The sequence below is a fragment of the Anomaloglossus baeobatrachus genome, chromosome 7 (assembly GCF_048569485.1).
Source record: "Anomaloglossus baeobatrachus isolate aAnoBae1 chromosome 7, aAnoBae1.hap1, whole genome shotgun sequence".
Lineage (NCBI taxonomy): Eukaryota > Metazoa > Chordata > Amphibia > Anura > Aromobatidae > Anomaloglossus > Anomaloglossus baeobatrachus.
In genome coordinates, this window is record NC_134359.1 from 7,117,772 (window position 1) to 7,141,876 (window position 24,105).

Consider the following 24,105-nt stretch of genomic DNA (forward strand, 5'->3'; position numbering starts at 1 on the left):
TACTGTCAGCGAGCTATAACTGTGTGCTGGAGAGCGCTCTCCTCTCTGGATACTGTCAGCGAGCTATAACTGTGTGCTGGAGAGCGCTCTCCTCTCTGGATACTGTCAGAGAGCTATAACTGTGTGCTGGAGAGCGCTCCTCTCAGGATACTGTCAGCGAGCTATAACTGTGTGCTGGAGAGCGAGCTCCTCTCTGGATACTGTCAGCGAGCTATAACTGTGCTGGAGAGCGCTCTCCTCTCTGGATACTGTCAGCAAGCTATAACTGTGTGCTGGAGACCGCTCTCCTCTCTGGATACTGTCAGAGAGCTATAACTGTGTGCTGGAGAGCATGCTCCTCTCTGGATACTGTCAGCGAGCTATAACTGTGTGCTGGAGAGCGCTCCTCTCTGGATACTATCAGCGAGGTATAACTGTGTGCTGGAGAGCGCTCTCCTCTCAGGATACTGTCAGCGAGCTATAACTGTGTGCTGGAGAGCGCTCCACTCTCTGGATACTGTCAGCGAGCTATAACTGTGTGCTGGAGAGCGCTCCTCTCTGGATACTGTCAGCGAGCTATAACTGTGTGCTGGAGAGCGCTCCCCTCTCTGGATACTGTCAGCGAGCTATAACTGTGTGCTGGAGAGCGCTCTCTTCTCTCTGGATACTGTCAGCGAGCTATAACTGTGTGCTGGAGAGCGCTCTCCTCTCGGGATACTGTCAGCGAGCTATAACTGTGCTGGAGAGCGCTCCTCTCTGGATCCTGTCAGCGAGCTATAACTGTGTGCTGGAGAGCGCTCTCCTCTCTGGATACTGTCAGCGAGCTATAACTGTGTGCTGGAGAGCGCTCCTCTCTGGATACTGTCAGCGAGCTATAACGGTGTGCTGGAGAGCGCGCTCCTCTCTGGATACTGTCAGCGAGCTATAACTGTGTGCTGGAGAGCGCTCTCTTCTCTGGATACTGTCAGCGAGCTATAACTGTGTGCTGGAGAGCGCTCCCCTCTCTGGATACTGTCAGCGAGCTATAACTGTGTGCTGGAGAGCGCGCTCCTCTCAGGATACTGTCAGAGAGCTATAACTCTGTGCTGGAGACCGCTCTCCTCTCTGGATACTGTCAGAGAGCTATAACTGTGTGCTGGAGAGCGCGATCCTCTCTGGATACTGTCAGCGAGCTATAACTGTGCTGGAGAGCGCTCCCCTCTCCAGATACTGTCAACGAGCTATAACTGTGTGCTGGAGAGCGCTCTCCTCTCTGGATACTGTCAGCGAGCTATAACTGTGTGCTGGAGAGCGCTCTCCTCTCTGGATACTGTCAGCGAGCTAAAACTGTGTGCTGGAGAGCACGCTCCTCTCTGGATACTGTCAGCGAGCTATAACTGTGCTGGAGAGCGCTCTCCTCTCTGGATACTGTCAGCGAGCTACAACTGTGTGCTGGAGACCGCTCTCCTCTCTGGATACTGTCAGAGAGCTATAACTGTGTGCTGGAGAGCGCTCCTCTCTGGATACTGTCAGCAAGCTATAACTGTGTGCTGGAGAGTGAGCTCCTCTCTGGATACTGTCAGCGAGCTATAACTGTGCTGGAGAGCGCTCTCCTCTCTGGATACTGTCAGCAAGCTATAACTGTGTGCTGGAGACCGCTCTCCTCTCTGGATACTGTCAGAGAGCTATAACTGTGTGCTGGAGAGCATGCTCCTCTCTGGATACTGTCAGCGAGCTATAACTGTGTGCTGGAGAGCGCTCCTCTCTGGATACTGTCAGCGAGGTATAACTGTGTGCTGGAGAGCGCTCTCCTCTCAGGATACTGTCAGCGAGCTATAACTGTGTGCTGGAGAGCGCTCCACTCTCTGGATACTGTCAGCGAGCTATAACTGTGTGCTGGAGAGCGCTCCTCTCTGGATACTGTCAGCGAGCTATAACTGTGTGCTGGAGAGCGCTCCCCTCTCTGGATACTGTCAGCGAGCTATAACTGTGTGCTGGAGAGCGCTCTCTTCTCTCTGGATACTGTCAGCGAGCTATAACTGTGTGCTGGAGAGCGCTCTCCTCTCTGGATACTGTCAGCGAGCTATAACTGTGTGCTGGAGAGCGCTCCTCTCTGGATACTGTCAGCGAGCTATAACGGTGTGCTGGAGAGCGCGCTCCTCTCTGGATACTGTCAGCGAGCTATAACTGTGTGCTGGACAGCGCTCTCTTCTCTGGATACTGTCAGCGAGCTATAACTGTGTGCTGGAGAGCGCTCCCCTCTCTGGATACTGTCAGCGAGCTATAACTGTGTGCTGGAGAGCGCGCTCCTCTCTGGATACTGTCAGAGAGCTATAACTCTGTGCTGGAGACCGCTCTCCTCTCTGGATACTGTCAGAGAGCTATAACTGTGTGCTGGAGAGCGCGATCCTCTCTGGATACTGTCAGCGAGCTATAACTGTGCTGGAGAGCGCTCCCCTCTCCAGATACTGTCAACGAGCTATAACTGTGTGCTGGAGAGCGCTCTCCTCTCTGGATACTGTCAGCGAGCTATAACTGTGTGCTGGAGAGCGCTCTCCTCTCTGGATACTGTCAGCGAGCTAAAACTGTGTGCTGGAGAGCGCGCTCCTCTCTGGATACTGTCAGCGAGCTATAACTGTGCTGGAGAGCGCTCTCCTCTCTGGATACTGTCAGCGAGCTACAACTGTGTGCTGGAGACCGCTCTCCTCTCTGGATACTGTCAGAGAGCTATAACTGTGTGCTGGAGAGCGCGCTCCTCTCTGGATACTGTCAGCGAGCTATAACTGTGTGCTGGAGAGCGCTCTCCTCTCTGGATACTGTCAGCGAGCTAAAACTGTGTGCTGGAGAGCGCGCTCCTCTCTGGATACTGTCAGCGAGCTATAACTGTGCTGGAGAGCGCTCTCCTCTCTGGATACTGTCAGCGAGCTACAACTGTGTGCTGGAGACCGCTCTCCTCTCTGGATACTGTCAGAGAGCTATAACTGTGTGCTGGAGAGCGCGCTCCTCTCTGGATACTGTCAGCGAGCTATAACTGTGTGCTGGAGAGCGCGCTCCTCTCTGGATACGGTCAGCGAGCTATAACTGTGTGCTGGAGAGCGCGCTCCTCTCTGGATACTGTCAGTGAGCTATAACTGTGTGCTGGAGAGCGCGCTCCTCTCTGGATACTGTCAGCGAGCTATAACTGTGTGCTGGAGAGCGCTCCTCTCTGGATACTGTCAGCGAGCTATAGCTGTGTGCTGGAGAGCGCTCCCCTCTCTGGATACTGTCAGCGAGCTATAACTGTGCTGGAGAGCGCGCTCCTCTCTGGATACTGTCAGCGAGGTATAACTGTGTGCTGGAGAGCGCTCCTCTCTGGATACTGTCAGCGAGCTATAACTGTGCTGGAGAGCGCGCTCCTCCCTGGATCCTGTCAGCGAGCTATAACTGTGTGCTGGAGAGCGCGCTCCTCTCTGGATACTGTCAGCGAGCTATAACTGTGTGCTGGAGAGCGCTCTCCTCTCTGGATACTGTCAGCGAGCTATAACTGTGCTGGAGAGCGCGCTCCTCTCTGGATACTGTCAGCAAGCTATAACTGTGTGCTGGAGAGCGCTCCCCTCTCTGGATACTGTCAGTGAGCTATAACTGTGCTGGAGAGCGCTCCTCTCTGGATACGGTCAGCGAGCTATAACTGTGCTGGAGAGCGCTCTCCTCTCTGGATACTGTCAGCGAGGTATAACTGTGTGCTGGAGAGCACGCTCCTCTCTGGATACTGTCAGCGAGCTATAACTGTGATGGAGAGCGCGCTCCTCTCTGGATACTGTCAGCGAGCTATAACTGTGTGCTGGAGAGCGCTCTCCTCTCAGGATACTGTCAGTGAGCTATAACTGTGTGCTGGAGAGCGCTCCTCTCTGGATACGGTCAGCGAGCTATAACTGTGCTGGAGAGCGCTCTCCTCTCTGGATACTGTCAGCGAGGTATAACTGTGTGCTGGAGAGCACGCTCCTCTCTGGATACTGTCAGCGAGCTATAACTGTGATGGAGACCGCTCTCATCTCTGGATACTGTCAGTGAGCTATAACTGTGTGCTGGAGAGCGCTCTCCTCTCTGGATACTGTCAGTGAGCTATAACTGTTCTGGAGAGCGCGCTCCTCTCTGGATACTGTCAGCGAGCTATAACTGTGCTGGAGAGCGCGCTCCTCCCTGGATCCTGTCAGCGAGCTATAACTGTGTGCTGGAGAGCGCTCTCCTCTCTAGATACTGTCAGCGAGCTATAACTGTGCTGGAGAGCGCGCTCCTCTCTGGATACTGTCAGCGAGCTATAACTGTGTGCTGGAGAGCGCGCTCCTCTCTGGATACTGTCAGCGAGCTATAACTGTGTGCTGGAGAGCGCTCTCTTCTCTCTGGATACTGTCAGCGAGCTATAACTGTGTGCTGGAGAGCGCGCTCCTCTCTGGATACTGTCAGCGAGCTATAACTGTGCTGGAGAGCGCGCTCCTCTCTGGATACTGTCAGCGAGCTATAACTGTGTGCTGGAGAGCGCTCTCCTCTCTGGATACCGTCAGTGAGCTATAACTGTGTGCTGGAGAGCGCTCTCCTCTCTGGATACTGTCAGCGAGCTATAACTGTGTGCTGGAGACCGCTCTCCTCTCTGGATACTGTCAGCGAGCTATAACTGTGCTGGAGAGCGCGCTCCTCTCTGGATACTGTCAGCGAGCTATAACTGTGTGCTGGAGAGCGCTCTCCTCTCTGGATACCGTCAGTGAGCTATAACTGTGTGCTGGAGAGCGCTCTCCTCTCTGGATACTGTCAGCGAGCTATAACTGTGTGCTGGAGAGCGCTCTCCTCTCTGGATACCGTCAGTGAGCTATAACTGTGTGCTGGAGAGCGCGCTCCTCTCTGGATACTGTCAGCGAGCTATAACTGTGTGCTGGAGACCGCTCTCCTCTCTGGATACTGTCAGCGAGGTATAACTGTGTGCTGGAGACCGCTCTCCTCTCTGGATACTGTCAGCGAGGTATAACTGTGCTGGAGAGCGCTCCTCTCTGGATACTGTCAGTGAGCTATAACTGTGTGCTGGAGAGCGCTCCTCTCTGGATACTGTCAGCGAGCTATAACTGTGCTGGAGAGCGCGCTCCTCTCTGGATACTGTCTGCGAGCTATAACTGTGCTGGAGAGCGCGCTCCTCCCTGGATCCTGTTAGCGAGCTATAACTGTGCTGGAAAGCGCGCTCCTCTCTGGATACTTGTCAGCGAGCTATAACTGTGTGCTGGAGAGCGCGCTCCTCTCTGGATACTGTCAGCGAGCTATAACTGTGTGCTGGAGAGCGCGCTCCTCTCTGGATACTGTCAGCGAGCTATAACTGTGTGCTGGAGAGCGCTCCTCTCTGGATACTGTCAGCGAGCTCTAACTGTGTGCTGGAGAGCGCTCTCTTCTCTTTGGATACTGTCAGTGAGCTATAACTGTGTGCTGGAGAGCGCTCTCTTCTCTCTGGATACTGTCAGCAAGCTATAACTGTGCTGGAGAGCGCTCCTCTCTAGATACGGAGTGTGCTGGAGAGCGCGCTCCTCTCTGGATACTGGCAGCGAGCTATAACTGTGTGCTGGAGAGCGCTCCTCTCTGGATACTGTCAGCGAGCTATAACTGTGTGCTGGAGACCGCTCTCTTCTCTCTGGATACTGTCAGCGAGTTATAACTGTGTGCTGGAGAGCGCTCCCCTCTCTGGATACTGTCAGCGAGGTATAACTGTGTGCTGGAGAGCGCTCCTCTCTGGATACTGTCAGCGAGCTATAACTGTGTGCTGGAGAGCGCTCCTCTCTGGATACTGTCAGCGAGCTATAACTGTGCTGGAGAGCGCTCCTCTCTGGATACTGTCAGCGAGCTCTAACTGTGTGCTGGAGAGCGCTCTCTTCTCTCTGGATACTGTCAGCGAGCTATAACTGTGTGCTGGAGAGCGCTCTCTTCTCTCTGGATACTGTCAGCAATCTATAACTGTGCTGGAGAGCGCTCCTTTCTGGATACTGAGTGTGCTGGAGAGCGCGCTCCTCTCTGGATACTGTCAGCGAGCTATAACTGTGTGCTGGAGACCGCTCTCTTCTCTCTGGATACTGTCAGCGAGTTATAACTGTGTGCTGGAGAGCGCTCCCCTCTCTGCATACTGTCAGCGAGCTATAACTGTGTGCTGGAGAGCGCTCCCCTCTCTGGATACTGTCAGCGAGGTATAACTGTGTGCTGGAGAGCGCTCCTCTCTGGATACTGTCAGCGAGCTATAACTGTGTGCTGGAGAGCGCTCCCCTCTCTGGATACTGTCAGCGAGCTATAACTGTGCTGGAGAGCGCACTCCTCTCTGGATACTGTCAGTGAGCTATAACTGTGTGCTGGAGAGCGCTCCTCTCTGGATACTGTCAGCGAGCTATAACTGTGTGCTGGAGAGCGCGCTCCTCTCTGGATACTGTCAGTGAGCTATAACTGTGTGCTGGAGAGCGCTCCTCTCTGGATACTGTCAGCGAGCTATAACTGTGTGCTGGAGAGCGCTCTCCTCTCTGGATACTGTCAGCGAGCTATAACTGTGCTGGAGAGCGCACTCCTCTCTGGATACTGTCAGTGAGCTATAACTGTGTGCTGGAGAGCGCTCCCCTCTCTGGATACTGTCAGTGAGCTATAACTGTGTGCTGGAGAGTGCTCCTCTCTGGATACTGTCAGCGAGCTATAACTGTGTGCTAGAGAGCGCTCCTCTCTGGATACTGTCAGCGAGCTATAACTGTGTGCTGGAGAGCGCGCTCCTCTCTGGATACTGTCAGCGAGCTATAACTGTGTGCTGGAGAGCGCTCCTCTCTGGATACGGTCAGCGAGCTATAACTGTGTGCTAGAGACCGCTCTCCTCTCTGGATACTGTCAGCGAGCTATAACTGTGCTGGAGAGCGCACTCCTCTCTGGATACTGTCAGCGAGCTATAACTGTGTGCTGGAGACCGCTCTCCTCTCTGGATACTGTCAGCGAGCTATAACTGTGTGCTGGAGACCGCTCTCCTCTCTGGATACTGTCAGTGAGCTATAACTGTGTGCTGGAGAGCGCTCCCCTCTCTGGATACTGTCAGCGAGCTATAACTGTGCTGGAGAGCGCGCTCCTCTCTGGATACTGTCAGCGAGCTATAACTGTGTGCTGGAGACCGCTCTCCTCTCTGGATACTGTCAGCGAGCTATAAATGTGTGCTGGAGAGCGCTCCCCTCTCTGGATACTGTTAGCGAGCTATAACTGTGTGCTGGAGAGCGCTCCACTCTCTGGATACTGTGAGCGAGCTATAACTGTGTGCTGGAGACCGCTCTCCTCTCTGGATACTGTCAGCGAGCTATAACTGTGTGCTGGAGACCGCTCTCCTCTCTGGATACTGTCAGCGAGCTATAACTGTGTGCTGGAGAGCGCTCCCCTCTCTGGATACTGTTAGCGAGCTATAACTGTGTGCTGGAGAGCGCGCTCCTCTCTGGATACTGTCAGCGAGCTATAACTGTGTGCTGGAGACCGCTCTCCTCTCTGGATACTGTCAGCGAGCTATAACTGTGTGCTGGAGAGCGCTCCCCTCTCTGGATACTGTTAGCGAGCTATAACTGTGTGCTGGAGAGCGCTCCACTCTCTGGATACTGTGAGCGAGCTATAACTGTGTGCTGGAGAGCGCTCCTCTCTGGATACGGTCAATAGAGCATCTCACCCACCACACCGCCCCCGCTCCACACCGCCCTGCTGCAGTCAGCATAGCGCCCATTTTCCTCCCCCGGTAAGCTATATTCGGATTTTAAGATGCACCCATCATTTTCCTCCCAAATTTTTGGGAGAAAAACTGCATCTTATAATTCAAAAAACACAGTAAATTAGATTTCATGCAAAGTAGAGAAGAAACGAGTGTGGCACAAACCTTTAGCACGGTTTTATTATCGGAGGATGGCGTCCGACCCGACCACAAGGCGAACTTACAGGAGTCCCCTTCCACGTGCTCCGTCACCCCCAGCTCCGAGGTCTGTAAAAAAAATAAAAAATAGCACCAGAGCTTTTACAAATGGTGAGGTGGCATCTGCCGTTTCTACCCGCAGGTCGGGCCGCCGGCTGAGTGCTGTATCGGTGGCACCGTGGCCAGTGACTGGAGAGGAGGCATCTGCCGTTTTTACCCGCAGGTCGGGCCGCCGGCTGAGTGCTGTATCGGTGGCACTGTGGCCAGTGACTGGAGAGGAGGCATCTGCCGTTTTTACCCGCAGGTCGGGCCGCCGGCTGAGTGCTGTATCGGTGGCACCGTGGCCAGTGACTGGAGAGGAGGCATCTGCCGTTTCTACCCGCAGGTCGGGCCGCCGGCTGAGTGCTGTATCGGTGGCACTGTGGCCAGTGACTGGAGAGGAGGCATCTGCCGTTTTTACCCGCAGGTCGGGCCGCCGGCTGAGTGCTGTATCGGTGGCACCGTGGCCAGTGACTGGAGAGGAGGCATCTGCCGTTTCTACCCGCAGGTCGGGCCGCCGGCTGAGTGCTGTATCGGTGGCACTGTGGCCAGTGACTGGAGAGGAGCCATCTGCCGTTTTTACCCGCAGGTCGGGCCGCCGGCTGAGTGCTGTATCGGTGGCACTGTGGCCAGTGACTGGAGAGGAGGCATCTGCCGTTTTTACCCGCAGGTCGGGCCGCCGGCTGAGTGCTGTATCGGTGGCACCGTGGCCAGTGACTGGAGAGGAGGCATCTGCCGTTTCTACCCGCAGGTCGGGCCGCCGGCTGAGTGCTGTATCGGTGGCACCGTGCCCAGTGACTGGAGAGGAGGCATCTGCCGTTTCTACCCGCAGGTCGGGCCGCCGGCTGAGTGCTGTATCGGTGGCACCGTGGCCAGTGACTGGAGAGGAGGCATCTGCTGTTTCTACCCGCAGGTCGGGCCGCCGGCTGAGTGCTGTATCGGTGGCACCGTGGCCAGTGACTGGAGAGGAGGCATCTGCCGTTTCTACCCGCAGGTCGGGCCGCCGGCTGAGTGCTGTATCGGTGGCACCGTGGCCAGTGACTGGAGAGGAGGCATCTGCCGTTTCTACCCGCAGGTCGGGCCGCCGGCTGAGTGCTGTATCGGTGGCACCGTGGCTAGTGACTGGAGAGGAGGCATCTGCCGTTTCTACCCGCAGGTCGGGCCGCCGGCTGAGTGCTGTATCGGTGGCACCGTGGCTAGTGACTGGAGAGGAGGCATCTGCCGTTTCTACCCGCAGGTCGGGCCGCCGGCTGAGTGCTGTATCGGTGGCACCGTGGCCAGTGACTGGAGAGGAGGCATCTGCCATTTCTACCCGCAGGTCGGGCCGCCGGCTGAGTGCTGTATCGGTGGCACCGTGGCCAGTGACTGGAGAGGAGGCATCTGCCATTTCTACCCGCAGGTCGGGCCGCCGGCTGAGTGCTGTATCGGTGGCACCGTGGCCAGTGACTGGAGAGGAGGCATAGTTACAGTGTAACTATGGTATAATAAGACGCTCGGCAGCAGCCAGGGGAAGGAAACATTCACCTATTTCAGCTCACACAGCTGTGGGGTCGTTACAATGTATCAGGCATCATCTGACACCGATCACAAGCAGAAATCTTAACACATTGTAAAGCATAATCTTAGCCCACCGTGGTACACTGGCAATTCCCCGCCCCGTGGTACACTGGTAATCGCTGTCCCCCGCGGTACACTGGCAATGCCCCTATGGTACACTGGTAATCCCCGCCCCCCTGGTGCACTGGGAATCCCCGCCCCCCCTGGTATACTGGTAATCCCGCCCCCCTGGTACACTGGGAATCCCCGCCCCCCTGGTGCAATGGTAATCCCCGCCCCCCCTGGTACACTGGGAATCCCTGACCCCCCATGGTGCACTGGGATTCCCCGGCCCCCCATGGTACACTGGGAATCCCCGCCCCCCTGGTGCACTTGGAATCCCCGCCCCTCGTGGTAAACTGGGAATCGCCACCCTTGGTGCACTGGTAATCCCCGCCAGCCGTGGTACACTGGGAATCCCTGACCCCCATGGTGCACTGGGAATCCCCGCCCCCCTGGTGCACTGGGAATCCCCGCCCCCCATGGTGCACTTGGAATCCCCGCCCCTCGTGGTATACTGGGAATCGCCACCCTTGGTGCACTGGTAATCCCCGCCAGCCATGGTACACTGGGAATCCCTGACCCCCATGGTATACTGGTGTGAGGTAAATCCAGAGATGACAATGAATAATCCTTTGATGACTAGAGTCAAGAGAAAAGTGTCACATCTCAGTCACACAGCAGAGGCAATCTCCTGTGATATGGAGATTAGATGTGCACAATGGACACATGATGACCCCCTGCCGTGACCCTGTAACAGGAGTTTGTATCTCATTACCAGGCTTTGGAAGCCACCAGACAGAATGACTCCGGTAAAATATGGTTAATATCTTGCAAGCTGTACGTCCGATAAATATGGCAACCATATTTATGGTGTCTCCACATGCGGACGATGCTGGCACACCTTTTTTATGGGAGTGGGACCTTGGGAAGTACCCCAGGCGTGATATCGGCCAGTGGGGAACTAGCAGACAAGCCATGAGTCCTCTCGTTTTGCAGCTAAAGTCATAACTGTCACAATGAGAGCATTGGCGTCCGCCTACGACGTTCCCAGGAAAAGTTATGGCCAATATCCCCTTTTTGGATATTATCCTCACTCCAGCCAGGGGTGGAGCAGTGCTCCCTCAGAGGTCACTAAGGTAGGAGGGGACAGGGATTAAGCCAGGATTGATATCCACAGTTCGGACATTTTAGCTTGTTCTTTGCTCGGGGGCCTGGTCGGGAAAGACCTGTGAGGGAGTTCTGGAAACCTGGTCTACGGTGCCCCCCTGTGGCCAGAAGCACAAGGTAACTGCTTGAATTGTATGCCTGCTTGCAATCAATATCTTACTTGTATATGTACTCTGACTCATCTATGTATATATTCTGTAGATCCTCTATTGTATATATTGTAGTTCTAGTGTGGCTTAGGCTTATTAAATTATATAATTAATCTTGGGCTGTTCTGTTATCTCGACCGTAAATCCCACGTCTGTGTGCTCGGTTAATAGTTACCGTGAATCGGTTGGTGGCAGCGAGTGTGCCAGGGATCATTGTGGGGGCAGCCAGTGAGATTCGGGGAGGTTTTTATATATTCCGTCCGCGGAGGTCGGGGGAATATATACCCTACTCTCACCGGGGACCCTTCAATAAATCGGCATAAGTAGAATAGTGGCCTCCTTGTGTATTGTCGGGCAATTCCATAATTGGCCTGACTATAAGTGGGGCGCTAGAGAGCGCGTTCGTGCTCTGTCTGTCGGTCGGGAGGTATAAAGGAGGGGCGTGACTCCCGCTTGTTACCCCCCGATCGTGACATTGGTGGCCAGCACGGGGGATTTCTGAGTGACTCCCCCGGCTGTTCGTGACAACTGGTAATCCCCACCTTCCATGGTATAATGGTAATCCCTGCCCCCTTGGTGCACTGGGAATCCCTGCCCCCTTGGTGCACTGGGAATCCCTGCCCCCTTGGTGCACTGGGAATCCCCGCCCCCCGTGGTACACTGGGAATCCCCGCCCCCCGTGGTACACTGGGAATCCCCGCCCCCCGTGGTACACTGGGAATCCCCGCCCCCCGTGGTACACTGGGAATCCCCGCCCCCCGTGGTACACTGGGAATCCCCGCCCCCCGTGGTACACTGGGAATCCCCGCTCCCCGTGGTACACTGGGAATCCCCGCCCCCCGTGGAACACTGGGAATCCCCGCCCCCCGTGGTACACTGGGAATCCCCGCCCCCCGTGGTACACTGGGAATCCCCACCCCCCCGGTGCACTGGGAATCCCCGCCCCCCCGGTGTACTGGGAATCCCCGCCCCCCCTGGTGCACTGGGAATCCCCGCCCCCCCTGGTGCACTGGGAATCCCCGCCCCCCCGGTGCACTGGGAATCCCCGCCCCCCGGTGCACTGGGAATCCTCGCCCCCGTGGTGCACTGGGAATCCCCGCCCCCGTGGTACACTGGGAATCCCCGCCCCCCGTGGTACACTGGGAATCCCCGCACGTCTGGTGCACTGGGAATCCCCGCCCCCCCGATGCACTGGGAATCCCCGCCCCCCGATGCACTGGGAATCCCCGCCCCCCGGTATTTCTGTAGCGCCCCGTCCCCTCGCGGTTCTCACCAGCAGCTTGTTCTTGTACACATATTTCGTGTGCCCGGTTGAGTCTTTGATCTCTTTGCTGAACACCAGAGAGATCTCGAACAGGAAGAGATGCCGGTCACGCCCCTTTCTTATCAGAGATTTGGGGTCCCAGACTTGGAAGGAATCTTGGAGGATGAGCTCGCCCTGAACATCCAGGTTCTCATCAAACCCTAAAGATAAAGACATGTGTGAGATCTGGGGATGACATGATCAGGCTGTGACTATGCTGGGACTTGTAGTCCCCCAGAAGTGCTCCTGGCGGTCACCTTCCAGCATGCTGACGTGCATGGCATCATTGGCTCTCTTTGGCACGCTGAGCATCACCTCCAGGCCGTCCTTGATCTCGCCTTTCCCCTCCTCGCAGCAGGTCAGCAGCTCCTGATGGAGACACACAGATCCGGGAATGTACAGAGATCTCGCCCCCCGGGAGTCTATACCGAGCCACACACAGATCTCGCCCCCCGGGAGTCTATACTGAGCCGCACACAGATCCGGGAATGTACAGAGATCTCGCCCCCGTGGAGTCTATACCGAGCTGCACACAGATCCGGGAATGTACAGAGATCTCGCCCCCCGTGGAGTCTATACCGAGCTGCACACAGATCCGGGAATGTACAGAGATCTCGCCCCCCGTGGAGTCTATACCGAGCCGCACACAGATCCGGGAATGTACAGAGATCTTACCCCCCGGGAGTCTATACCGAGCCGCACACAGATCCGGGAATGTACAGAGATCTTACCCCCCGGGAGTCTATACTGAGCCGCACACAGATCCGGGAATGTACAGAGATCTCGCCCCCCGGGAGTCTATACCGAGCCGCACACAGATCTCGCCCCCCGGGAGTCTATACTGAGCCGCACACAGATCCGGGAATGTACAGAGATCTCGCCCCCCGGGAGTCTATACCGAGCCGCACACAGATCTCGCCCCCTGGAGTCTATACCGAGCTGCACACAGATCTCGCCCCCGTGGAGTCTATACCGAGCTGCACACAGATCCGGGAATGTACAGAGATCTCGCCCCCCGTGGAGTCTATACCGAGCCGCACACAGATCCGGGAATGTACAGAGATCTTACCCCCCGGGAGTCTATACCGAGCCGCACACAGATCTCGCCCCCCGGGAGTCTATACTGAGCCGCACACAGATCCGGGAATGTACAGAGATCTCGCCCCCCGTGGAGTCTATACCGAGCCGCACACAGATCCGGGAATGTACAGAGATCTCGCCCCCCGGGAGTCTATACCGAGCCGCACACAGATCTCGCCCCCCGGGAGTCTATACTGAGCCGCACACAGATCCGGGAATGTACAGAGATCTCGCCCCCCGGGAGTCTATACCGAGCCGCACACAGATCTCGCCCCCCGGGAGTCTATACTGAGCCGCACACAGATCTCGCCCCCTGGAGTCTATACCGAGCCGCACACAGATCCGGGAATGTACAGAGATCTTACCCCCCGGGAGTCTATACCGAGCCGCCCACAGATCCGGGAATGTACAGAGATCTTACCCCCCGGGAGTCTATACTGAGCCGCACACAGATCCGGGAATGTACAGAGATCTCGCCCCCCGTGGAGTCTATACCGAGCCGCACACAGATCTCGCCCCCCGGAGTCTATACCGAGCCGCACACAGATCCGGGAATGTACAGAGATCTCGCCCCCCGTGGAGTCTATACCGAGCCGCACACAGATCTCGCCCCCCGGAGTCTATACCGAGCCGCACACAGATCCGGGAATGTACAGAGATCTCGCCCCCCGGGAGTCTATACCGAGCCGCACACAGATCTCGCCCCCTGGAGTCTATACTGAGCCGCACACAGATCCGGGAATGTACAGAGATCTCGCCCCCCGGGAGTCTATACCGAGCCGCACACAGATCTCGCCCCCTGGAGTCTATACTGAGCCGCACACAGATCCGGGAATGTACAGAGATCTCGCCCCCCGGGAGTCTATACCGAGCCACACACAGATCCGGGAATGTACAGAGATCTCGCCCCCCCGGAGTCTATACCGAGCCGCACACAGATCCGGGAATGTACAGAGATCTCGCCCCCCGTGGAGTCTATACCGAGCCGCACACAGATCTCGCCCCCCGGGAGTCTATACTGAGCCGCACACAGATCTCGCCCCCTGGAGTCTATACTGAGCTGCACACAGATCCGGGAATGTACAGAGATCTCGCCCCCCGGGAGTCTATACCGAGCCGCACACAGATCCGGGAATGTACAGAGATCTTACCCCCCGGGAGTCTATACAGAGCCGCACACAGATCCGGGAATGTACAGAGATCTTACCCCCCGGGAGTCTATACCGAGCCGCACACAGATCTCGCCCCCTGGAGTCTATACCGAGCCGCACACAGATCCGGGAATGTACAGAGATCTCGCCCCCCGTGGAGTCTATACCGAGCCGCACACAGATCCGGGAATGTACAGAGATCTTACCCCCCGGGAGTCTATACCGAGCCGCACACAGATCTCGCCCCCTGGAGTCTATACCGAGCCGCACACAGATCCGGGAATGTACAGAGATCTCGCCCCCCGGGAGTCTATACCGAGCCGCACACAGATCCGGGAATGTACAGAGATCTTACCCCCCGGGAGTCTATACCGAGCCGCACACAGATCCGGGAATGTACAGAGATCTTACCCCCCGGGAGTCTATACCGAGCCGCACACAGATCTCGCCCCCTGGAGTCTATACCGAGCCGCACACAGATCCGGGAATGTACAGAGATCTCGCCCCCCGGAGTCTATACCGAGCCGCACACAGATCCGGGAATGTACAGAGATCTTACCCCCCGGGAGTCTATACCGAGCCGCACACAGATCCGGGAATGTACAGAGATCTTACCCCCCGGGAGTCTATACCGAGCCGCACACAGATCTCGCCCCCTGGAGTCTATACCGAGCCGCACACAGATCCGGGAATGTACAGAGATCTCGCCCCCCGGGAGTCTATACCGAGCCGCACACAGATCTCGCCCCCTGGAGTCTATACCGAGCCGCACACAGATCCGGGAATGTACAGAGATCTCGCCCCCCGGAGTCTATACCGAGCGCACACAGTAAATATTTATCACATCTCTGCAATGGAAACTGCGACACGTAACACAGGGCACCGGCCAGCAGAGAAAACACAGCGACGAGCAACCAGAGCTGTATTCACAATTCTGCTGCACCCCCCATTTTCACACTGATGACAGGCACAGCTCTATCTGCTGCACTCCCAGAATGCACTGCAGGCTGCTGCGTTGTATATGGGGAGAGGCGGATTATCTGAAGCGCCGGCTATAAATAACACATCATCTGCGCAGAAGCAGCAAGATTAACGGTCCGGAAAGCAGCAGGTCGTGAGCGCAGCTCTGGAGGTGAACGCAGTCCAGGGCAGGATCAGTACGAGGCGACTGTTGTGTGTCGGGGGATGGAGCGCTGGCAGAACAAACCTTGAGCAGCAGCTGATACTTTGTGATCCTCTGCACGGGTTTGATGAGATACGAGGAGATGGAGTTGGCCAGTCCGTGTCTCTGCTGGATCTCCTGTAATGTAAAGAGGAGACGATCAGTGGATGGCGAGGTTGGCGGAAAGCAAAGGCGGCGGAAAGCGAGGGCGGCGGAAGGCGAAGGTAGGCGAAGGTGGCGGAAAGCGAGGGCGGCGGAAGGAGAGGGCGGCAGAAGGCGCGGGCGGCAGAAGGCGGGCGGCAGAAGGCGAGGGTGGCGGAAAGCGAGGGCGGCGGAAAGCGAGGGCGGCGGAAGGCAAGGGCGGGCGGCAGAAGGCGGGGGCGGCAGATGGCGAGGGCGGCAGAAGGCGAGGGCGGCGGAAAGCGAGGGCGGCAGAAGGCGAGGGCGTTGGAAAGCAAGGGTGGGCGGAAAGCGAGGGCGGCGGAAGGCGAGGGCGGCGGAAGGCAAGGGCGGCAGAAGGCGAGGGCGGGCGGCAGAAGGCGAGGGCGGCGGAAGGCGAGGGCGGCGGAAGGCGAGGGCGGCGGAAGGCGAGGGCGGCGGAAGGTGAGGGCGGCAGAAGGCGAGGGCGGCAGAAGGCGAGGGCGGCGGAAGGCGAGGGCGGCAGAAGGCTCCTCAGCGCTAATGGCGTCTATACTTACATCAAAGAAGGCGCCGGCGTGCTCCAGGATCAGCTGGCTGGAGTCCGGCTTGTTCTTACAGTACGTCACATACATCTGAAACTTGTCAGCCTGGAACCAGAAGTGGTAATCATCAGATCTAACCCTACACCAGTCCTATATACTGTCCTCACCGACCCTACACCGGTCCTATATACTGTCCTCACAGACCCTACACCGGTCCTATATACTGTCCTCACCAACCCTACACCGGTCCTATATACTGTCCTCACCAACCCTACACCGGTCCTTTATACTGTCCTCACCAACCCTACACCGGTCCTATATACTGTCCTCACCAACCCTACACCGGTCCTATATACTGTCCTCACCGACCCTACACCGGTCCTATATACTGTCCTCACCGACCCTACACCGGTCCTATATACTGTCGTCACCGACCCTACACCGGTCCTATATACTGTCCTCACAGACCCTACACCGGTCCTATATACCGTCCTCACAGACCCTTCACCGGTCCTATATACCGTCCTCACAGACCCTACACCGGTCCTATATACCGTCCTCATCAACCCTACACCGGTCCTATATACCGTCCTCACAGACCCTACACCGGTCCTATATACCGTCCTCACCGACCCTACACCGTTCATATATACTGTCCTCACACTGGTCCTATATACTGTCTTCATCCACCCTACACAATATACTGTCCTCACCGACAGTACACAACCCTATTTATCATTATCATACTGACCCTATACAAGCCCTATGTACAATCTGAGTCCTCAGCTCTGTGCACTCAATAATCAGTGACATTATAATCACCCATGTGACGAAGCAATGGCCGACGTCCTCCGGGAGCTGCTCATATTTCTCCAATTCCTTTAAAAAGATGCTGAGGAAAAGCAGAGGATTGTGGGTCAGTGAGATATACAGAGGTATACAGGGCTATACAGAGGTATACAGAGGTATACAGGGCTATACAGGGCTATACAGAGGTATACAGGGCTATACAGAGCTATACAGGGCTATACAGGGGTATACAGGGCTCTACAGAGCTATACAGAGATATACAGGGCTATACAGAGGTATACAGGGCTATACAGAGGTATACAGAGGTATACAGGGCTATACAGGGCTATACAGAGGTATACAGGGCTATACAGAGCTATACAGGGCTATACAGAGGTATACAGAGATATACAGAGCTATACAGAGATATACAGAGGTATACAGGGCTATACAGAGCTATACAGGGCTATACAGAGATATACAGGGCTATATAGGGCTATACAGAGGTATACAGGGCTATACAGGGCTATACAGAGCTATACAGAGCTATACAGAGATATACAGAGCTATACAGGGCTATACAGGGCTATACAGAGATATACAGGGCTATACAGGGCTATACAGAGATATACAGAGATATACAGAGCTATACAGGGCTATACAGGGCTATACAGAGCTATACAGAGATATACAGAGATATACAGAGATATACAGAGATATACAGAGCTATACAGAGCTATACAGGGCTATACAGGGCTATACAGAGATATACAGAGATATACAGAGCTATACAGGGCTATACAGGGCTATACAGAGATATACAGAGCTATACAGAGCTATACAGAGATATACAGAGATATACAGAGCTATACAGAGCTATACAGAGCTATACAGAGCTATACAGAGCTATACAGAGCTATACAGAGCTATACAGGGCTATACAGGGCTATACAGAGCTATACAGAGCTATACAGAGATATACAGGGCTATACAGAGATATACAGAGCTATACAGAGATATACAGAGATATACAGAGCTATACAGAGATATACAGAGATATACAGAGATATACAGGGCTATACAGAGCTATACAGAGATATACAGAGATATACAGAGCTATACAGAGATATACAGGGCTATACAGAGGTATACAGAGATATACAGAGATATACAGGGCTATACAGAGGTATACAGGGCTATACAGAGATATACAGGGCTATACAGAGATATACAGAGCTATACAGAGGTATACAGGGCTATACAGAGATATACAGAGGTATACAGGGCTATACAGAGATATACAGGGCTATACAGAGATATACAGGGCTATACAGAGATATACAGGGCTATACAGAGGTATACAGGGCTATACAGAGATATACAGAGATATACAGGGCTATACAGGGCTATACAGAGATATACAGGGCTATACAGAGATATACAGGGCTATACAGAGATATACAGGGCTATACAGAGATATACAGGGCTATACAGAGATATACAGGGCTATACAGAGATATACAGGGCTATACAGGGCTATACAGGGCTATACAGAGATATACAGGGCTATATAGGGCTATACAGAGGTATACAGGGCTATACAGAGCTATACAGAGATATACAGAGGTATACAGGGCTATACAGAGCTATACAGGGCTATACAGAGATATACAGAGCTATACAGAGCTATACAGAGATATACAGAGCTATACAGAGCTATACAGAGATATACAGAGCTATACAGAGCTATACAGAGATATACAGAGCTATACAGGGCTATACAGGGCTATACAGAGCTATACAGAGATATACAGAGATATACAGGGCTATACAGGGCTATACAGAGATATACAGAGATATACAGAGATATACAGAGCTATACAGAGCTATACAGAGCTATACAGAGCTATACGGGGCTATACAGGGCTATACAGAGCTATACAGAGATATACAGGGCTATACAGAGATATACAGAGCTATACAGAGATATACAGAGCTATACAGAGCTATACAGAGCTATACAGAGCTATACAGAGATATACAGAGATATACAGGGCTATACAGAGCTATACAGAGATATACAGGGCTATACAGAGCTATACAGAGATATACAGGGCTATACAGAGGTATACAGGGCTATACAGAGATATACAGAGATATACAGGGCTATACAGAGATATACAGAGATATACAGAGCTATACAGAGGTATACAGGGCTATACAGAGATATACAGAGGTATACAGAGGTATACAGAGATATACAGGGCTATACAGAGATATACAGGGCTATACAGAGATATACAGGGCTATACAGAGGTATACAGGGCTATACAGAGATATACAGAGATATACAGGGCTATACAGGGCTATACAGAGATATACAGGGCTATACAGAGATATACAGGGCTATACAGAGATATACAGGGCTATACAGAGATATACAGGGCTATACAGAGATATACAGGGCTATACAGAGATATACAGGGCTATACAGGGCTATACAGGGCTATACAGAGATATACAGGGCTATATAGGGCTATACAGAGGTATACAGGGCTATACAGAGCTATACAGAGATATACAGAGGTATACAGGGCTATACAGAGCTATACAGGGCTATACAGAGATATACAGAGCTATACAGAGCTATACAGAGATATACAGAGCTATACAGAGCTATACAGAGCTATACAGAGATATACAGAGCTATACAGAGCTATACAGAGATATACAGAGCTATACAGGGCTATACAGGGCTATACAGAGCTATACAGAGATATACAGAGATATACAGGGCTATACAGGGCTATACAGGGCTATACAGAGATATACAGAGATATACAGAGATATACAGAGCTATACAGAGCTATACAGAGCTATACGGGGCTATACAGGGCTATACAGAGCTATACAGAGATATACAGGGCTATACAGAGATATACAGAGCTATACAGAGATATACAGAGCTATACAGAGCTATACAGAGCTATACAGAGATATACAGAGATATACAGAGATATACAGGGCTATACAGAGATATACAGAGATATACAGGGCTATACAGAGCTATACAGAGATATACAGGGCTATACAGAGGTATACAGAGGTATACAGGGCTATACAGAGCTATACAGGGCTATACAGAGGTATACAGGGCTATACAGGGCTATACAGGGCTATACAGGGCTATACAGGGCTATACAGAGGTATACAGGGCTATACAGAGGTATACAGGGCTATACAGAGGTATACAGGGCTATACAGAGGTATACAGGGCTATACAGAGGTATACAGGGCTATACAGAGGTATACAGGGCTATACAGAGGTATACAGGGCTATACAGAGGTATACAGGGCTATACAGAGGTATACAGGGCTATACAGAGGTATACAGGGCTATACAGGGCTATACAGAGGTATACAGAGGTATACAGAGATATACAGAGATATACAGAGCTATACAGAGCTATACAGAGCTATACAGAGCTATACAGAGATATACAGAGATATACAGAGATATACAGACGTATACAGGGCTATACAGAGATATACAGAGATATACAGAGATATACAGACGTATACAGGGCTATACAGAGATATACAGAGATATACAGGGCTATACAGGGCTATACAGTGGTATACAGGGCTATACAGAGGTATACAGGGCTATACAGGGCTATACAGAGGTATACAGGGCTATACAGAGATATACAGGGCTATACAGGGCTATACAGAGGTATACAGAGGTATACAGAGATATACAGAGATATACAGAGATATACAGGGCTATACAGAGGTATACAGGGCTATACAGAGGTATACAGGGCTATACAGGGCTATACAGGGCTATACAGAGGTATACAGGGCTATACAGGGCTATACAGGGATATACAGGGCTATACAGAGGTATACAGGGCTATACAGAGGTATACAGGGCTATACAGAGGTATACAGGGCTATACAGAGGTATACAGGGCTATACAGAGGTATACAGGGCTATACAGAGGTATACAGGGCTATACAGAGGTATACAGGGCTATACAGAGGTATACAGGGCTATACAGGGCTATACAGGGCTATACAGAGGTATACAGAGGTATACAGATATATACAGAGCTATACAGAGCTATACAGAGCTATACAGAGCTATACAGAGATATACAGAGATATACAGACGTATACAGGGCTATACAAAACACGCGATAATAGCTTATCTTTATCAATTAACAATATTTAAAGTGACTGAAGAGAAATGTAAATCCCCTCAGGACCCAGTGATTGCCGCGTCTCCTCTGGATATTGAAGGGTGAATACTGAGGACGGAGGAGACGGGCGGTCACTGAATACTGAGGACGGAGGAGACGGGCGGTCACTGAATACTGAGGACGGAGGAGACGGGCGGTCACTGAATACTGAGGACGGAGGAGACGGGCGGTCACTGAATACTGAGGACGGAGGAGACGGGCGGTCACTGAATACTGAGGACGGAGGAGACGGGCGGTCACTGAATACTGAGGACGGAGGAGACGGGCGGTCACTGAATACTGAGGATGGAGGAGACGAGCGGTCACTGAATACTGAGGACGGAGGAGACGGGCGGTCACTGAATACTGAGGACGGAGGAGACGGGCGGTCACTGAATACTTAGGGGATTCATACTTCTCTTCTTCGTCATTTTGGTGATTGACAACCTCTGGAATCTTCCAGTCCAGAGTCGGAGCCTCGGCCGCCATCACTGAGGTTATTAATGGTCGTCTGAGGAAGGTTCTGCCGCTGAATGTACAAATCATCAGGATCCGCTGCCGGCAGATCCAGTGTAATCACCGACCAATGACGTCCCCGATGGAGACCGCTCCAGAGACACATTGAGGACACGGGCGGCTAACGTGGCGCGGTTCTCATGGACGCGTAGAGAAATGGTGCTCTTGTCCGACAACGAATAAATCAGGACGGGATGTAAATGTGGTTTCTCTTTTTCATACATATAAATGTTGCGTTTGTCTCCAGGGGCATCGTGTGACCGCTGCACGTGGCGCTGGCACTACAGTCCGTGTACATGGCACCAGCATTGAAGTGTCAGCTCATATGACGAGTGATCAGGACACTGCTCAGAGCAGAATCTCTCTCCTGATACAACGGTACGGCAATTTGCAGGGATTGTCCTGTTTCATGGAACTGAACTGTATTTGCGTGTAGCTGCTTTGCGCCACGCCTGTCTGAGGGCCCGGTCTGGGCGTGCGGTCAATCAGTGGCAATGCTCCTGCTACTTCATAGATCCGGATTTTGCTCTCAGATGATAAAATGAATTCAGTTTTATTTTGTGTAGACAACAATCTGAGAACAGACTGAAACACTGTAACGACACATGAGCGCATCGATCCGTGGGACCTCGGGCCAGGATAATGGTCACGGGAGGCCACTGTGCCACGAGACCGAGCCCCACGAATTGTAACAATCTATCAGACATGTACACAGCTGGACCTGGGAAGCAGAGCGGATCTACCAGGACACTGGGGGCAGGTCATGGACGGGGGACCCCACATTCCACAAACAGCACGCAGGACTCACTTGTTGTGAAAATCGTAAAGTTCCTGAATGTTCCCAAAAATAACGTGCTCCTTATTAACAATCCCAGGGGGAATCTCCTCCACACCACTGGTCATCTCCCAGAGGTACGTCTGCAAGAGAGGGTGCAGGTGAGGTAGGCTGATGTATAGGGAACAGAGGCAGAAAGGCAGCCAGACAGACACAGCCAGACAGACACAGCCAGCCAGCCAGACAGACAGACACAGCCAGCCAGACCACAGCCAGACAGACACAGCCAGCCAGACAGACACAGCCAGCCAGACAGACACAGCCAGCCAGACAGACACAGACAGACAGCCAGACACAGCCAGACACAGCCAGACAGACACAGCCAGACAGACACAGCCAGCCAGCCAGCCAGACAGACACAGCCAGCCAGACCACAGCCAGACACAGCCAGCCAGACAGACACAGACAGCCAGACAGACACAGACAGCCAGACACAGCCAGACAGACAGACAGACACAGCCAGCCAGACACAGCCAGCCAGACACAGCCAGCCAGACACAGCCAGCCAGACACAGCCAGCCAGACAGACACAGCCAGCCAGACAGACACAGCCAGCCAGACAGACACAGACAGACAGCCAGACACAGCCAGACACAGCCAGACACAGCCAGACAGACACAGCCAGACAGACACAGCCAGCCAGCCAGACAGACACAGCCAGCCAGACCACAGCCAGACAGACACAGCCAGCCAGACAGACACAGACAGCCAGACAGACACAGACAGCCAGACACAGCCAGACAGACAGACAGACACAGCCAGCCAGACACAGCCAGCCAGACACAGCCAGCCAGACACAGCCAGCCAGACACAGCCAGCCAGACAGACAGACACAGCCAGCCAGCCAGACACAGCCAGCCAGACAGACACAGACAGACAGCCAGACACAGCCAGACACAGCCAGACAGACACAGCCAGACAGACACAGCCAGCCAGCCAGACAGACACAGCCAGCCAGACCACAGCCAGACAGACACAGCCAGCCAGACAGACACAGCCAGCCAGACACAGCCAGACAGACAGACAGACACAGCCAGCCAGACACAGCCAGCCAGACACAGCCAGCCAGACACAGCCAGCCAGACAGACACAGCCAGCCAGACAGACACAGCCAGCCAGACAGACAGCCAGAGAAGGCCAGAAACAGCCAGACAGACACAGCCAGCCAGCCACACACAGCCAGCCAGCCAGACACAGCCAGACAGACAGACACAGCCAGCCAGCCAGACACAGCCAGCCAGACAGACACAGCCAGCCAGACAGACACAGCCAGCCAGACAGACACAGCCAGCCAGACAGACACAGCCAGCCAGACAGACACAGCCAGCCAGACAGACACAGCCAGCCAGCCAGACACAGCCAGCCAGCCAGACACAGCCAGACAGACAGACACAGCCAGACAGACAGACACAGCCAGACAGACAGACACAGCCAGACAGACACAGCCAGACAGACACAGCCAGACAGAGAAAGCCAGAAACAGACAGCCAGAGAAAGCCAGAAACAGAAAGC

General features: G+C 53.8%; 2 protein-coding genes across 5 annotated transcripts in view; one reads left to right on the top strand and one right to left on the bottom strand.

The window, feature by feature from the left end:
- The window catches only part of KALRN (kalirin RhoGEF kinase), a 346,094-nt gene that overhangs the window by 297,956 nt on the left and 24,033 nt on the right, over nucleotides 1-24,105 (bottom strand). For all 4 annotated transcript variants that reach the window (XM_075316995.1, XM_075316994.1, XM_075316993.1 and 1 more), the window contains exons 4-10: nucleotides 22,567-22,676; nucleotides 17,032-17,101; nucleotides 16,225-16,314; nucleotides 15,572-15,664; nucleotides 12,391-12,502; nucleotides 12,104-12,294; nucleotides 7,844-7,945 (exon numbers count right to left, since the gene is read on the bottom strand). In XM_075316995.1, coding sequence (XP_075173110.1) covers nucleotides 7,844-7,945; nucleotides 12,104-12,294; nucleotides 12,391-12,502; nucleotides 15,572-15,664; nucleotides 16,225-16,314; nucleotides 17,032-17,101; nucleotides 22,567-22,676 — 768 coding nt within the window. The remainder of the gene's footprint in view (nucleotides 1-7,843; nucleotides 7,946-12,103; nucleotides 12,295-12,390; nucleotides 12,503-15,571; nucleotides 15,665-16,224; nucleotides 16,315-17,031; nucleotides 17,102-22,566; nucleotides 22,677-24,105) is intronic.
- CCDC14 (coiled-coil domain containing 14) overlaps nucleotides 1-24,105 on the top strand; it is a 323,631-nt gene that overhangs the window by 145,375 nt on the left and 154,151 nt on the right. The gene's annotated exons all lie outside the window — the stretch shown is intronic.